The sequence below is a fragment of the Cebus imitator genome, unplaced genomic scaffold (genome assembly GCF_001604975.1).
Source record: "Cebus imitator isolate Cc_AM_T3 unplaced genomic scaffold, Cebus_imitator-1.0 Scaffold3, whole genome shotgun sequence".
Classification (NCBI taxonomy): domain Eukaryota; kingdom Metazoa; phylum Chordata; class Mammalia; order Primates; family Cebidae; genus Cebus; species Cebus imitator.
The window spans coordinates 916862-933866 of record NW_016107318.1 but is presented as its reverse complement, the minus strand read 5'-3'; the positions used below and the strand labels follow the sequence as shown (position 1 = coordinate 933866).

General features: G+C 38.8%; 1 protein-coding gene and 1 pseudogene across 1 annotated transcript; one reads left to right on the top strand and one right to left on the bottom strand.

Moving 5' to 3' along the window:
• The first annotated feature begins 5478 nt into the window (after window positions 1-5478).
• On the top strand, window positions 5479-5925 carry LOC108305898 (60S ribosomal protein L36-like). The gene has a single exon (XM_037739424.1). The coding sequence runs from the start codon at window positions 5507-5509 to the stop codon at window positions 5822-5824; it is 318 nt and encodes a 105-aa protein (XP_037595352.1). The 5' UTR covers window positions 5479-5506; the 3' UTR covers window positions 5825-5925.
• A 635-nt stretch (window positions 5926-6560) lies between these two features.
• Window positions 6561-8319, bottom strand: LOC108305760 (annotated as a pseudogene).
• Between the last annotated feature and the right edge of the window lie 8686 nt (window positions 8320-17005).

Here is a 17005-nt window from a genome sequence, read left to right as displayed (position 1 = left end):
GAGTAGCCCTGACACCAGGTCTTGTGGAAGGTCTGTATATTCAACAGGCCAAGGACTCTGTCAGAAGACAGATTTTGTCGAGTGTCACTTTGAGGCCCCAAGAGTAAGAATTTACTGTACTTTGATTTGTACAAGTCCTCCAAGATCAAAGATGGATTCTGAATGTTAGTTGTCAAATGAACAAACGATTGTGGAAATATAAAAGCAAAGCAATTCATGTTGCCTTAGGAATAGCTCATTTGCAAAATCTAAAATGCTATTACATTGACATATTTCCTCATTTCATCTATTAAATCTTCCATTTTAGTAAAACTAGTTTGTCACAACCAAGTGCTGTGATTATGTGCACTTATGTATACATAATATGTGTATAGTCTGCCTATAGTGTCTAACGAATGCTGGGTCTGAGTTGAAAAAAAATAGGCAATTAAGATCTAGGTGTGAGTGAACAGCCTCTGCATTTCAAATATCTTTGAGTATGGCTACCTTTTAAAACATGCTTCTGAAATATATAGCTTTTTAAAATTTTAGTTCTAGCACATCAATCAATCAAACTGTAAGTTGTTCTTTTAAAAAACGTCCATTTGGAAAACTTATGAAAAACAGATCCCATGAATTGAAATCTCCCCGGGGTGAACTGTAATGTGTTCATGGGAACTGCTTGAGAGATATTATTTGGAAGTAAGGAATCACTTTCCTGTTCCCTGAGTTTTTGTTTTCATATTCCATCTAGAACTTGTCCTATTTTATTTGAATCTGCCTTTGTGTGGCCTGGGAAAAAATGTTTATGTAAAAATTGACCCCTCTCTGGCTCTCTCGGCAGCTTGTTTGTGGTATAGATGAGTGTGCTGGTTCAAATTCCTCTGTTCACTGTTGACTAAGACCTTGAAGAGTTCTTCAGGCTCCACTAGGCCTGAGAAGAGTCTATTGAGAGTCTCAGCCTTTTTCTTCCTGCCAAGTTACTTTTATATTAGGTTGATAAACTCCTGAATTGTTGAGAAGCAGCTGTTCGAAGAAGGATTTGGCTGATTCTCATAAGATTTCTGGGTGCATGGGAGATATATTTGCGTCTGGGATCCATTGGTTCCTAGCACAGTTAGACCTGGATGACCTCTCTTTCTTGCTCTGTAAAGGTTTCTGGAATGTGATGGAAACACAGCACTGCTTTTCAGGGAAAGCCGCAGCCACTCAATCAATTTCCATTTCCCTCCTGTCTCCCATCTAAGTGTGGATCTCTCTCTATAAATGTTAGTCTTTAAAATTAGGATTTCAGGTAATTTGATGTTTACTAGATGAATGCTAACCACACAGAGTATAAGAAACTTTGCTTAGAAACAAAAAACAGAAAAGAAAAGAAACAAAAAGAACCCAAAACAAAACCATGAGCTCTGTCTAAGACTAAGCCTAGTCAGATACATGAAAGGTTTTAAACTGTTAATTTTCGCATATTGCTCAAGTAAGCAAAACTAAAACCATTTAATTTCTCTAATAATCTCAGACGTGGTTTTCTTCTAATGTGCTACACAATCTGTATTGATTACTCTGTCAGCGAGATACACATTTAATAAACATGTATTCCAAAGTGAAGCATAAAATCAAAGTTTAAATTACTATTCTTGAAAGCCACTTTTTTCCCCCAATATGTCAAAACAAAATGATTGTGAGACGACAAAGACTTACATTTCAATTGTTTCTTGAGAAACTAATTGATCATAGGCATTAATATGAAGAGTGCATTCACAGACAGAAAGGAATGAATTCCATACTTTTTCAAAACGTGTTAGTGTAGAGATGACTTCCAGGCAATCATGTGGGAACAGAAAAGAGCTTAGCTGGAAGATGTAAAGGAAGAATAAATTTTTAATGTTTCTGAAAAACACATAAAAAATTTCAGTATTATTTAAAAATTATCAAATCGATAAAAAAATTTAATATCAAATCTTGATCCACTATACATAACATTTATATATGCATATAATAAAGATTAGATTATAAGCTTTTAGCATTATTTTTGCAAAGGGCATTGTTACATATAAGAGCAAATTTCTTTGCCAAATTTAAGCAACCGGTTTTTGAACTTTTAGTATCTCCCAAAGCAGTATTTGCAGCTATGCAAAAATTCTTCACATCTTTAATGCTCTTCAGAAGAGGTCTATAGAAGGCAAATTGTAAATGCGTAAAGTGGTAAATAGAAGGGGTGATGCAAAGGAAAAGCAAATTGACATTTGTAGTAGTAGAGGGTACTGTTGTTTTTGATTTGTTATATGCCTTAATCTGGCATGCTATTTCACCCTTCGTGACACACATCAATACCTTCTTTATGTCTGGCTATTACCACTCATTTAAAAATCTATTTTACGTGATTCTTTCAGCCAAAAAAAGACCATAATGACAGAATACAGCATGTGCTTCATAAATTCTGTAAGAATCAATACTTTGGCTGGGAATTTGTCAGTCTCTCAAAGTTATGCATCATTAAACTTTACTGTTATTACGGTGGACTCTTCCTCAAAGTTCAGTACCTCACTCATCTTGCAGAAACGTTTTTAAAGCTAGGAAAGCCAGAGAGAGGCAAAAGCTACTTACAGTGGGATAGATACCTGCAGTTGATGCTTCATTTGCAAAATGCAAATAGAACCAACGCTGTTTTGCTTATGTATGGGCAGGTAGTTTATAAGTGTCAGATTCCATTTATCTAAAGGCCATGTCCATGATATCCACACAAGTTGGAGAATATGGGAAATATTTGTCTGCTGACCAGAATCCTCCTGCTTTCTAATAATAACCTCTGACAATTCCAGCAGACAGGTTAAAAAACAGATGACAGCTGGATTCTTCACCCATTTTACACCAGTTCCTGGATTAACTTGTAATGAGAACAAGAGAGGTATTTGGTGTTTGTCATAATGACTAGTTCAAATAGACCCTTTCTTTTCAGCCACACCTATAGGAATTCCAGCTGTGATCATGGCACCTATGAATGGCCTCATCAGCATCAAAACCAAATATTGGCAGAGTGCCATTTGTGAGTTGTCTTCTGCTTTCACCCCCATCTCAGCAGTAAAGATCTCACTATTCTTCTAACCATATGAAATACATGAGATTCCCAGAACTGACTGATCTCTTGCTGCTGGGTTCAAGGCCATGGCTTCTGTAGTTCCTTTCACTTGTCCTATTTCCCCTCTTAGCTATTACTTTTTTTGGCAAAAAACCTTTTGAATGTAATAAAGAAATGACAATAATTGATACATACATCAATTCAAAATATTTTCACTAAGCACTAAATAGAAGTTACCAATCTTTTCACCAGAACCCCTTTGAAAGAATGCCTAAAACTTAATCAGCGAATTTAGGCATTTTTTATTTATTTAGAGACAGAGTTTTGCTCTTGTTGCCCATGCTGGAGTGCAATGGCACAATCTTGGCTCACTGCAACCTCCACTTCAAGCGATTCTCCCGGCTCAGCCTTCCGAGTAGCTGGGATTACAGGCATGCACCACCATGCCCAGCTAAGTTTTTTTGTTTTTGTTTTTGTTTTATTTTTAGTAGAGATGGGGTTTCTCCATGTTGGTCAGGCTGGTCTCAAACTCCCGACCTTAGATGACCTCCCGCCTCTGCCTCCCAAAGTGCTGGGATTACAGGCATGAGCCACCACACCTGCTGGTTATTTAGGCTTTTAGTCAAGAAATATGAAGCTGCCAAACAGAGTTTCTAATAACCATGAGACAACCAGGTTAACAGCCTTGAGGTCTTATTATATGAGCTTTTAAAAGTTTTGTTTAACCTGTACATTCTAACTGAGGGATTTGTTGGTGTCAGACTGGTAATCACAGGTCCGTGTTCTGGATGTCATATACACACACAACAAAAAGAGAAAGACTATATGATCCTTGTATATTTAAGGGAAATAATGTCTAATTCTCATGGGTGTACAATTCGTGAGGGGCAGAGAGACGGGTGCAAAGAACTAGCCCACAAGGGAGAACCAAGCAAGGTCAGTAGAAGAGATAAAAGCCCTGTACCCTTGGGAGGCAGCAAAATGGGGACCGGGAGGCATCAGGCAACAGGCGCACGAGTGGATGTCAGTGCATGTGGGAAGAAGCTTTCAAGGCTGAAGAAAACAAAATGAGCCAAGGCACAGGGCCACAGGGGTACTGCCAGTCAGAAGACAGTGAAGCATTTGTCCTGGGTAAAGCGATGTGATCTAATGCGATCTAATAAGAGACTGTATAAAACTCAGAAAACTTCACCCAATGAGAGCCAGAGAAACAACACTGGTGTCTATTTCTTTTTTTTTCTTTTTTTTTTTTTTTTGAGACAGAGTTTTGCTCTTGTCATACAGGCTGGAGTTAGTGCAATCCTGGCTCACGGCAACCCCCGCCTCCTGGATTCAAGCAATTCGCCTGCCTCAGCCTCCCAAGTAGCTGGGATTACAGGCACCTGCCACCACACCCAGCTAATTTTTATATTTTTCATAGAGACAGGGTTTCACCATATTGGCCAGTCTGGTCTCGAACTTCTGACCTCAAGTAATCCACCGGCTTCAGCCTCCCAAAGTTCTGGGATTACAGGTGTGAGCCACTGTGCCCGCTGGCAATAACCTTTCTTAATGCAAAATATTTTTCCTCCCAAAACGTAAAACAAATATGATATAACCAAACAAAATTCAAAACAGACATGATCAGAGCAAGCTTTAGCCCCTCATAGCTCACCTATGCCCCCATTGTTACGCTACTGAAAACAGTGTCTGCCCCATTAAACTGATTCATTACTCCAGAACATACTGAAATTTAGCACATCACTGCTCCCACTACATCCCTATTGAAAAAAGTAAGCAAACACCACACAAAATATAAATTTACCCCCAAAAGAAGTTAACATCAACCTAAGGACCCTATTGTAATATTACTACACTAACCCAAGATATTTTAATCCTCTTCTGACCTATTTACCCAAAATTCCCCATTTGGAGAGCTCTGGAAACATTACAAATATTGTATTAGCTTCTTCTTCTTGAGGTAGCTCCAAGTCTTGAAACAGAGCAAATTTACATATTCTTCTACATACCACTGAGGGGTAATTATCATAAAACGCCTACGACCAAAATCCTTACCCCTGATATTCAGGCTATTACAATTTTTTTTTTCTTTGAGACAGAGTCTCACTCTGTAGCCAAGGCTGGAGTACAGTTGTGATCTCAGCTCACTGAAACCCTTGCCTCCTGGGTTCAAGTGATTCTCTTGCCTCATCCTCCCGAGTAGCTGGGATTACAGGCACCTGCCACCAAACCCAGTTAACTTTTTGTATTTTTAGTAGAGATAGGTTTCACCACGTTGGTCAGGCTGGTCTCAAACTCCTGACCTCAAGTGGTCCACCTGCCTCAGCCTCCTAAAGTGCTGGGATTATAGGCAGAAGCCACAACACCCAGCCTATAATTTTTCCTTCATATCAGACCATAAGAAACATACATGGCTCCCGCCACGGTCGCCATTGGAGAGTAGCAGCGATGGCTCTTCGGTATCCTATGGCCGTGGGCCTCAACAAGGGCCACAAGGTAACCAAGAACGTGAGCAAGCCCAGGCACAGCCGCCGCCGCAGGCGTCTGACCAAACACACCAAGTTCGTGCAGGACATGATCCGGGAGGTGTGTGGCTTTGCCCCGTACGAGTGGCGCGTCATGGAGTTGCTGAAAGTCTCCAAGGACAAACGGGCCCTCAAGTTCATCAAAAAAAGGGTGGGGACACACATCCGGGCCAAGAGGAAGCGGGACGAGCTGAGCAATGTCCTGGCCACCAGGAGGAAAGCTGCTGCCAAGAAAGACTGAGCCCCCTCCCCTGCTGTCTCCCTGAAATAAAAAACAGCTGCACCCCCCCCCAAAAAAAAGAAACATACATAGATGAAAAGTCATACAAAATTTAAAAACAAGCAAAACCAACATTAAAAGAATCTATGTTGTCACACTAACAGTATAAACTTTGCTAAAGACAAAAAAAAAAATTTTACTACAAAAGAATTTTACTACAAAAAAATTTTAGTACTAAAGCTACAGACATTTTATAAAGTACTCAAGAAATTAATCGTTCATAAAAATAGTGGAAAATTTTTCAATAAAATCATAAAATTAAAATCAACTCATTCTCTGGCACAGAGTTCTTCCAAAATGTCAAGTCTACAAGAAGAGATATAGGTTGGGTATGGTGGCTCATATCTATAATCCCAGTACTTTGGGAGGCCAAGGCAGGTGAATCAGAGGTCAGGAGTTCAAGACCACCCTGGCCAAGATGGTGAAACCCTGTCTCCACTAAAAATACTAAAAAAAATAAAAATAAAAAATTCCTGGGCCTGGTGGTGGGCAACTGTAATCCCAGCTACTCAGGAGGGTGAGGCAGAATTGCTTGAACCTAGGAGGCAGAGGTTGCAGTGAGCTAAGATAACACCATTATACTTGAGCCTGGGTTACAGAGCAAAGCCCCATCTCAAAAAAAAAAAAAAAAGAAAAAAGAAAAGGAAAAGGGATATGTGACAAACCCACTGTCAGGCTGACCACATTTGCCTGTTGCTCAGGTTGGCTTCAGAGGTGTGGGGATGTTGGTAGAGGCCTCCTCAAGGTTGGCCAAAGAGCCCTGAGAAATGTCGGCCAGCTTTTTGTGCTGCACATGGCTGTCCTCCAGCACCTGCTGCCCACGGCTCAGCTTTGCCAAGTGCTTCTGGACTAGTGCACATTTCCACTGTAATTCATTCCTTAGTTTTGAGACATCCTCTTTGATAACCTGCTCTGGTTTCTAAACAAATGCCTGCAATCTTTTTCATAAGAAAAAGCATTCTGTCTCTTGCAATATCCAGAAACTTCTGGATAAACCGATCAATACCAGTTCGAATGTCTTCCTGATGGGTGCCACTGACATAGTCCTGACTCACCGGAGAAGTTAAGCAAGGCTTGCAAGATGACTCCAATTTCTCCGTCGAAGTACTGTTACAAGGTCTCAGAGCACCTGGAGCTGCTGGAAGAAGTGAAGTTTGGCCCAGGAGGCCTGTTGGGGGCTGCGGGTCCTGGTGGCTGCCCAGAGAAAGTAGTGGAGCAGCTGTCTGGAATGGCGTGGAAGGAGCCCACTCTTAGCTGTTACTTTCTTTATAATCTCTGAATGTTTGTCGCCTTCTCTGGGAAGTCTTCCCTGATCACCTTACACTGAGGATATTGTACCTCTGTTACTCTGTTTTGCCCTCCATTGTATTTATACGGTTATGAAATCACCTGTTGTCTGGCTTCTCTCTAACAGTGAAAGTTTCAGCAGGGACTGCATCTATTCCCCACTGTACCCTACCACACAAGTCAGTGACTGGCACACAGTAGATGCTCAAAAAAATCATCAATGAATAAAATAAACAGCGTCTTCCATGTGCAAAGTAGAAGGTAAATACTAGAACACTCAACGAGGCATAAAATTTAGCCGCTATTCCCGAAGGGTTTGGGTGGGAAAAACAGCATGAACACAGGTTTTTAAAAAGAAGAGGAATAGGAACTAAGAACCAATATAAGAACATTAACAACAAAAATTCTTTTCATTAGCTGCCAGATAGTAATTATTTATTATTTGTGTTAATACTCAAAAAAGTTATTTCTCACATGAATAAGTAAGAAATACTCACTTGAATATCGGAATTGTATCAAATTATAACACCTTTCATAGTGTGCTCTCCCTTATATCTGTGGCTGAACTCTCTCACCCACTGGTTTGTTGACAATACCTTCAAGGCCATATTGCTTCATGGGAGAATTTGAGTGCAAAGATTCCTTCATATTCATTCTTCACACAGTCTTTCAGCTTCAGATATTTCTAAATTTTGCCTCGGCTATTGAAATTTGTTATAGAGTAAGGGAAAAAAGCCTGATTCCCACTTCTTAAATGAGGGTTTATACAATAAAGTGTTTATAACAGTGTCTGGTACCTGGTTAACTTTCAATACACATTTGTCATTCTCATTTCATAACCCTTAGTATCTTTAGATTGCCCTTTCTAAAGCACTGAATCTAAGTCTGAAAGCAAGTACAGATGAAAAAGAAAGGCAATATAATGAACCTTGCACCAAGTTCTTGGACTATGTCATACATTTAAAATTACGGTTCAGAGTTCAGGCATTTGAATTGGCTCACAAACAATAAGGAATTGTGCCTGGTCTGGGTCAGATAAAAACAAGCTGGAATCTGGCGTAGGTAAGATGTTTACTAGTTTGCTGTTCTGGTTGTGTGCTTTCTCTTATTCCTAAAACCTTCACCTCAAATTTTTCTGTCATTCTGTAAGGAGGCTTAGATTTGGTCATCTTCCCGCCTTATGCTAAGCCTAGCATGGTAAGCTTTGGAGTCAGAAATTCCTGAGTTTGGACCTGACCTCACCATTAGCCTCTCTGAACTTCCTTTTCTTTATTTGTAAAGATGGAATTAATAACCAGTCCTGCTTTAAAATCTCTTAAGGATAAATACTAATTAATATAAAATTAATGGTATAGGTATACTCTAATCTTAGTGAGAGAAACAAGCTCCTCTAAGTTGGTAGCTGATTAGTGTCAATTGCGATGGATATAAATACGATGAAGAATTTGTATCATGTACAGTTCAGTAGTGCTCTAGCACATTACTGCACATGGTCTACGTCCAATAGGCTGTGCTCCATGTTTTTTTTTTTAATGTTCCTGCCACAGTTTTGCAGTTGTTCAGAATTCAACATGTATTTTTGAACTAAATAGAATTGATAAGAATAAAAGGTAATCTGCTGGGCAAGGTGGCTCACACCTGTAATCCCAGCACTTTGGGAGGCCAAGGTGGGTGTATCACGAGGCCAGGAGATTGAGACTAGCCTGGCCAATATGGCGAAACCCCATCTCTACTAAAAATATAAAAATTAGCTGGGTGAGGTGGTGCACACCTGTAGTCCCAGCTACTCAGAAGGCTGAGGCAGAAGAATCACTTGAACCCAGGAGGCAGAGGTTGCAGTGACTTGAGATCTTGCCACTGCACTCCAGCCTGGGTCACAGAGTGAGACTCCATCTCAAAAAGTAAAAATAAAAATGAAAGGTAATCCCTAAATAATGACAGGAATATTCTCCTATAACTTTAGTGACTTATTATTATTCAAGTAATAATTTTCAACATTGCTGAGTTATCTAAGCTTATGTGGAAAGGTTTTGAAAGAGTCTATCAATAAAATTCAAAAAAGTCTTGTAGAAAAGTAATTTTCTGACCCAGTGCAGGTGTTTTGTTTTTCATCTCTAGGGAGCAATGTTTGATTATCTTTTATTTGGTTCATCCAGGGGCATTATGCCAGGAGCATCTTCAGGTCATGTACCTCACAAGGCCACCACATCTGAGAGGCATTATGTACATCACAAACAACTTTAATAGTTTGGCTTTCGTATTTACTCTACCTTTGGAGTTTAAAAAAATTGTGTATTTATTATGATAGTTTTTCAGCAATAGCAGTTAAATGTCTTCTTTAAAAGATCAGAATATTAGGCCGGGCACGGTGGCTCAAGCCTGTAATCCTAGCACTTTGGGAGGCCGAGGCGGGTGGATCACGAGGTCAAGAGATCGAGACCATCCTGGTCAACATGGTGAAACCCCGTCTCTACTAAAAATACAAAAACATTAGCTGGGCATGGTGGTGCATGCCTGTAATCCCAGCTACTCAGGAAGTTGAGGCAGGAGAATTGCCTGAACCCAGGAGGCAGAGGTTGTGGTGAGCCGAGATTGCGCCATTGCACTCCAGCCTGGGTAACAAGAGTGAAACTCCGTCTCAAAAAAAAAAAAAAAGAAAAAAAGATCAGAATATTATGATAATTTACTGACAAAAGAAAGTAAAAGGCCTCAAAGAAGAGAGATCTTTTTTTAATCCGGACAAAGATACCATAGAGGCTCTCAACTGCCCTTTCTTCACAATGCCTAACAGTGGTGACAAGGCAGTGGGATGTTCATAAATACTCGGTGAGTTAACAGTGAATAAACAAAACATTGTAAAGAGTATGTGTATTGTGAAGGATTATGACAATAAAAGACAGTATTACAAAGAGCCAAGAACACAGACACTGGAGTCAAATTTACCTGAGTTCAAGTTTTGGTTCTGTGGCTCACTGTCTGTGTGTCTTGAATGAGCTACTTATCCTTTCTCTGCATCATTCTCCTCATTTGTAAAATGGAAAAATTATAACATCCATTTCACAGCGTGGCTGTGAGGACTGAGTTAATACACACTGAACGCTTAGCGCTGTATCCTGTTCAATGGCAGCCTAGAGCGCCGGATTCTACAGTCAGAATCAAATAGGCGACGGCCTCTATTTTTAAAACAGACTAAACACACAATTTTGCACATATGTGCTGGGAATTCAACACATCTTTTTGGGTTGAATAGAACTGATGAGAATAAGAAAATTGTGGAAATACACTCCCAAAAGTTTAGAATCTTATGATTGTTCAAATCACGATGTGTTAGATAAATGCCCTGTTAGGGAAGATGATCGTGGTGAAGAAGGAAGAGGAGGAAGTGGAGGAGGAGGAGGGGCGGGTGGCAGAAGAGGCAGAGGCAAAACGTGGGTCATTCGGGAATCAGTGAAAGTTAATCTTCACAATGGTCTGCAAGTCCCTAAATGATCTATCTGTACTGCCAGCGGTCCTCCAGACACATTCTTCTCTTACCTATCTCCCTTCTCTCCCTGTTAGCTGCTCCATTCCGGCCACTTTTGCCTTCTTGCGGTTCTTGGCACCAGACACATGCTGCCTTAGAGATTTCAGTGAAGCTGTTCCCTCTACCTCAGATGCTTTTCCTCCAGATGTTTGTTGGGATGATTTCCAAACCTCCTTTAAGTCTTTGCTCAAATGTCCTGTTCTCAGTTTAAGACCTTCCATGACCTCCTCTCTAGTACCTTTACCCTCACCCTTCCTCCACAGCACACGCTCTCACCACCCTTACGCTGCTCTGCTCTTTCTTTTCTACTTGGCTCCTTTCATGGTCTAACACATATATTCCTTATGTTTATTATTTGTTGTCTCTCTCCCTTATCTAAGTGGCCCTCCCACACTAGAATATGAGCTCAAGACAGTGGGATTTTTGTTGATTTTGTTCACTGCTATAATAACACACAGACCTGGAACAGTGCATGAGCTAATAGGTGCTAAATACATATTACGGTAAGATTTCTCTTTTGTGTATATCATTTTCTCTCCTGCTATTGTTTTTTTCTTTCAGTTTGTTTTTGTTTTTGAGACAGAGTCTCACTCAGCTGCCCAGGCTGGAGTGCAGCGGTGCGATCTTGCTTCACTGCAACCACCATCTCTCAGATTCTCCCGTCTCAGCCTCCCAAGTAGCTAAGATTACAGGCATCTGCCATCGTGGCAGGCTACTTTTTCTATTTTAGTAAAGACAGGGTTTCACCATGTTGGCCAGGCTGGCCTTGAACTCCTGATCTCAGGTGATCAGCCCGCCTCGGCCTCCCAAATTGCTAGGTTTATAGGCATGAGTCACCATGCCCCATCTTTTCTTTCAGTTTTAATCATTTTGCACTGATAGCACTTTAATTACAGGGTTTTCATGAAACAATTAATGCTCTATGTCCTGGCCCATATCTGAGCAAAGAACAAAAATACAGAGCTTAGAAGAGCAAGATTCTGCTTCGTTTTGTTCTGTTATGCTGCCCCAAACTTCATGCCTTTCTGAGCAACTGACAAAACACAAAAGTTAGCATCATTTATATAAGAACACTCCTGACTCAAATCTGTCTCTAAAAAGTTCAAATGCTTTAAAATTATACTTTTTAAGGTACAAAAACATGGGCATAAATTTTTTTTTTCTTCCAAAGTGGACAAGATATTATTAAAAGTTGACATTCTTATTACATATTGAGGAAACTTGGCTCCCTACAAAAACAGAGTTTTGCTATAGTTCATTCCAAGGCTTTGCAATGCAAACCCCCACAAACGTAAATAAATGGCTTCTCAGCTAACCCAATCAACATTCACAGTCGTCAATACATAGTTCTGGTTACAAGGAGAAGTACAATTTTATAAATAATGAATAGAAGATAGAGATTATCAGTAGAGAGGGGAAACCAAATTGTGCAAAAAGAGGCCCTCAAGGAAGAAAGTGGATAATTAAAATATAAATTAGTTAAAATTGTTTGAGGCTCTTGGGTAGCTGAGAAAGGTGATTTGATTAAAAACACCAGTAATTTTCTTTCATATGTAAATTGACAAGTATGTCTATAAATCGACACCACTCACCCATATTTTCAAAGGTAAACTAGGAAACAATGATGCCCAGACCGCATATGTTTAATGTACTAAATTACTATCAAATGAAGACTGAGACATTAGGAGTGCAGCAGCACAATCTTGACTCACTGCAACCTCCTCCTCCCAGGTTCAAGTGATTCTCCTGCCTCACCCTCCCGAGTAGCTGAGATTACAGGTGCCCACCACCAAGCCTGGCTAATTTTTTATATTTTTAGTAGAGATAGGGTTTTACCATGTTGGCCAGCTGGCCAGGCTGGACTCGAACTCCTGACCTCAGGTGATCCGCCCACCTCAACCTCCCGAAGTGCTGGGATTACAGGAGTGAGCCACCTCGCCTGGTGTAAACCTTTCTTTATAGGTAAATTTAAAAGGTTCATGTGTCTAAAAAATGTAAGTACATTTTATTTCTTTCCATTTAGCCTAAAATATTAAATTGTATAGTCTCAGCTGGAAAATATCAATTATATAGTTTTTGTTTCTTTGCAACTACTTCCCAGTAGATATTTCTATTATTTAAAATTTTAACAAATTTAATTTTCATTTTTAATAAACTTTAAAATTCTTTCAGCTTTTTTTTTAAATTGATATCAACATTTAGTAACTATTAGGAAATTTTTTTTGTATTTACTACTTTTCTAGTATTTAGAGAATTGCTTTTCCTATTTTGGTTTAATCATTGTTTAATTTCTAAATTAAACATTGGGATTAATATATAAAACCTTAAATATTAAAGAAAAATTAATTATGTTCATTATCATTTCTATAATATTTCATACAAACCCATAATCTTGACAAATATTTCCTTCATTTATTCATTTGCCCATTCAACAATATGTCTGTATTTCTTTATTACCAAAGCTTAACTTTTTTGACTTTGATTTGTGAAAGCTTATTGCTAGGTGGATGCCATATTGTGCCTGGTGCTGTGATACATTGTATTTAACTGTCAATATCTATAAACATTTCTCAATATGACCTGTGAATGTTAGACTGTTTACAGTATTTCGTGCAATTATCTCTTCAGAAATGTGACAGAGGAAATGGGCTCGTGTCACCCATAGGATTTGAGAAACATCTAGTGAAAATCATTGTAACTTGGCTACAATTTGTAAGACATCACACATCAGTTATTACCATGCACTTAGATTGTTTTTGTGTCTTACAAAATATTTTAGAATGGTTTTCACTGCCGTTTGTTGACATCCTTCTGGTGTTTGTGTCACTATTATTTCCATTTTTAATGGAGTTGTTTGATTACTTAATTAATAGGCCAACATTTGGGGTTAATTACCAACCTCCTATGTTAGAAAGCATTACCTAAAAGAGGAAGAAAGAGAGGAGATAAAGAAAACAGAAGTTCAAGGAATGGGGAATAGACAATCAACTTGTTTTATTTGTTTTATTAATATGGCCTGCATGATGTGGATAGCATTACTTTATATGTAGGTTGGTGACTTACAAGGTATACAGAAATATAACAGATTTTTACAGCTAAAAACTCACTCTTTTTTTTTTTCAGTGAAGACCTAAAAGGAAAATAAAATTCAAGTCTTCTAACTCTCATGCGAACATTTCCTGTTTCTCCTATTAAATCTCCATCCTGCCTATAAGAAGCCTAACATCTCAAAACAGGAACATCATATAACTATAAGTACTGAATTTCCTCTCCCTGTACAAACATGTATTTGCATAAGCAAAAATTTCAATTACACCCAAATACATATAGTTGTAATATTTAACACTTTCTAAGTGCCTACTAAGTGCTAAATATTTTGTTTTGTTTCCATCAACTCATTAATAAAACACACACACAACCCTATGAGGTAGTTTAGTGTCAGTAGATTCTTTTACAGATGAGGAAATGGAGGACTGAAGAAATGAAATATTTTCTGTTTTAGCTTAGAGGTAGTAAATAGCAAATCCAGACACAGCCCAGATGTTCCTAACTCCAAAACAATGATCGCAGCCACTATGCATATATTCATAGTCACTGACGTCAAATCCTTTTTCAAAATTAGGTGTGGATGGTGGGAAGGGCATTGTGTGGTATGTAAAGAGTAGGCAAAAGGAATTCTGTTAAAGTCAATTTATTAGTGACACATTGCTGTGTAACAAATTACCCCCAGAACTTAATGGCTTAAGGCAACATATTATCTTTGGGTCAGGATTGGGCACAGCTGAACTGGGTTCTCTAAGTCAGGCCTCTCAGGAGGCTGCTATCCAGATGACCACCAGGGTTGTAGTTATCTCAAGATGAGACTGAAAGAGGATCCACTTTCAAGCTTATTCACATAGATGTTGGCAAGATTCAGTTCCTCGTGTGTTGTCTGACTGAACGTCTCATTTCCCCATTATCCATTGGCTGGAGCCTCCCTCAGTTCCTTGCACATGGGCCTTTCCTTAGGACAACCCAGAGAATGACATTAGATTCCATCAGGATGAGCAAGGAAGAGAGCAAGTGAGGGTGGACAAGACAGAAGCCAGAGTCTTTTTACAGTCTGATCTCAGAAGTGACATCTCATCTCTTGCCATATTCTGTTCATTAGAAAAATGCAAGTCACTAGGTCCAGCCCACGCTCAAGGGAAGAGAATTATACATGGATACCAGGAGGAGGGATCACTGACAGCCACCTGAGAGGCTGCTCACCACAGTCAAGTGTTCTCAGAGGATACTAAGGACTATGTTCGGTTGACGCTAGTCTATATGTCTGGCTCCAGAAAACTGCCTCCATACTAATTCAGGCAGAGCCTAACATTAGCCAGAATAAGCATGCCAACCTCCAGCACTGCCTGAGAGAAGCTGTAATTCTGATAACAAATCATCCAGCACAAAATTAATTTCTTTCACAATTAAATTTTCTTTTCAAATATCAAAAAAGTCAGTGGATGCAAATAACTATATATATATTATAATGGTAAGAAGATGGGTTCTGTAATCTGACCGCATTTACAGATTCATCTCAAAGACAACAGCTCTTTGAACACAGGAAACTGAGGCTGTTAACCTATCAGAGCCTCAGTTTCCTGCCTGTGATTCAGGGACATAGTGCTACTATGAAGTTTAAATAAAATGAAGTATATGACAGTATTTTGTTAGCTAGAAAGTGCAACATATAAATACAAATTTTGTCTGTACTCTCCTTAGCTGCAGAACAGGACAGAATGTTAAGAACAGCACTTAGCATGCTATTTAACTATCTTATCAGAGCAATAAATATCTTTGGAATATGGATGATGAATGAACTGTGTTGTTAGAGTATTCAAAGCACCATTAGTAGCCACAGTTGCTGTTGATTTACTAAAGAGAAAAAAAAGGGTTTCCAGGCAGTTTTGTTTCAAAGAGGCACTTGTGTTTTTGAACTGCTTGCCTTGACCACGCTGCAGAGGTTTTGAGGCCATGCACAAGCTTTCTGCCGTGGTGAAAACTTCTGGCAGTATACGCTTCCTTCAGCCATCTTCCCTCATTTCACACTGCCCCTAGTTAAAATGTTCCTGTTGTGTGCGTGTCATTGACTTGAGAGAAAACATTTTCTTATATCGTGTAAGAACTACATGGACCAGAAAAGCACATTAGCCTTTCTCCTTTAGTGGCCCAGATTGAAATCGCATCTGATGTTTTCCCATTAGAAATGAGATGGCGAGATATTTTCTGGGAAGTGATTTAGGTACACTAAAACAATCTATAAGGCTCTATTGATTAGAAGTAGACGACTCAAACTTGATTTGTGTGCAGTGAAGTACCTTGGAAGGTGATGTGATTGACAGGCTGTGTGGAATAGATTTAGGACTGGAGTAGTTAAGATATTGCAGCTTTACAGAGAGGTACAGAAGCAGAGGAGTAATTTGTAGAGAACTATAAGTGGAGAAAGAAAATACAGAATTTAGAGTACAGAAAGCGTATATTCTATTTTTGGTAATATGTCTATAAATTCAAACAAACAAAACAAGGAGTTTTCATACAGAGAGTTATAAGAAGGAAATTCCAGGGTGTTCTATAAACTTTGAAAATAATCCTATTCCACAAACATGTACTGGTTGCCATTTGGTTGTTCCCGATTAGTTTTGGTCAAACACATAGTTTTAAAATAACTTAACAGCAGATAATAATGATATTACTCATCTCACTAGAATCAAACAAATAAACAAAACCTGAATCCAAATGGCCTGTTCATAATCTTAGGGTAGTACATCATAGTTGAGACCAGAAAATAATAAAGTGATGATTTATACTTGAGTAATATGGTTAAAATGTAAATTAACATAATAAGTCAAACTCTAGCCAACTCTGAAAATGCAGGAGTCTATTGAACATTTTGCATGCATTATGTTCTGTCTTCCTCCCTGCTTTACATGGAACTCTATTCCACAGATTTTCTTGGAACTGAAATCATCATGTAGGCAATATTTAAGATACTACGATATTAGGTATCTCCCAGGTATATTTTGCCTGGAACAAAGCTTCTCTCTGCTCTTGGCAAATATGAATATGCATTATAAGAAAGCCTAAGAAAGAAAGAACAGGAAAAGGGTGATTCCTTTGAGCCTAGCTGGTGATTCTATTAAGCTAAATGTTATCCTTAAAATATTTCATTTATTTTATATAAATAGGAAATTATCTGATAGCATTTTTTTATTCTGAAAATAATTCTTGATACTTCAGTTTGAAGAAATTTCATAATTAATCATGGTGTTAAGGCAATAAAGACATTCAATTATATTAATAAATAA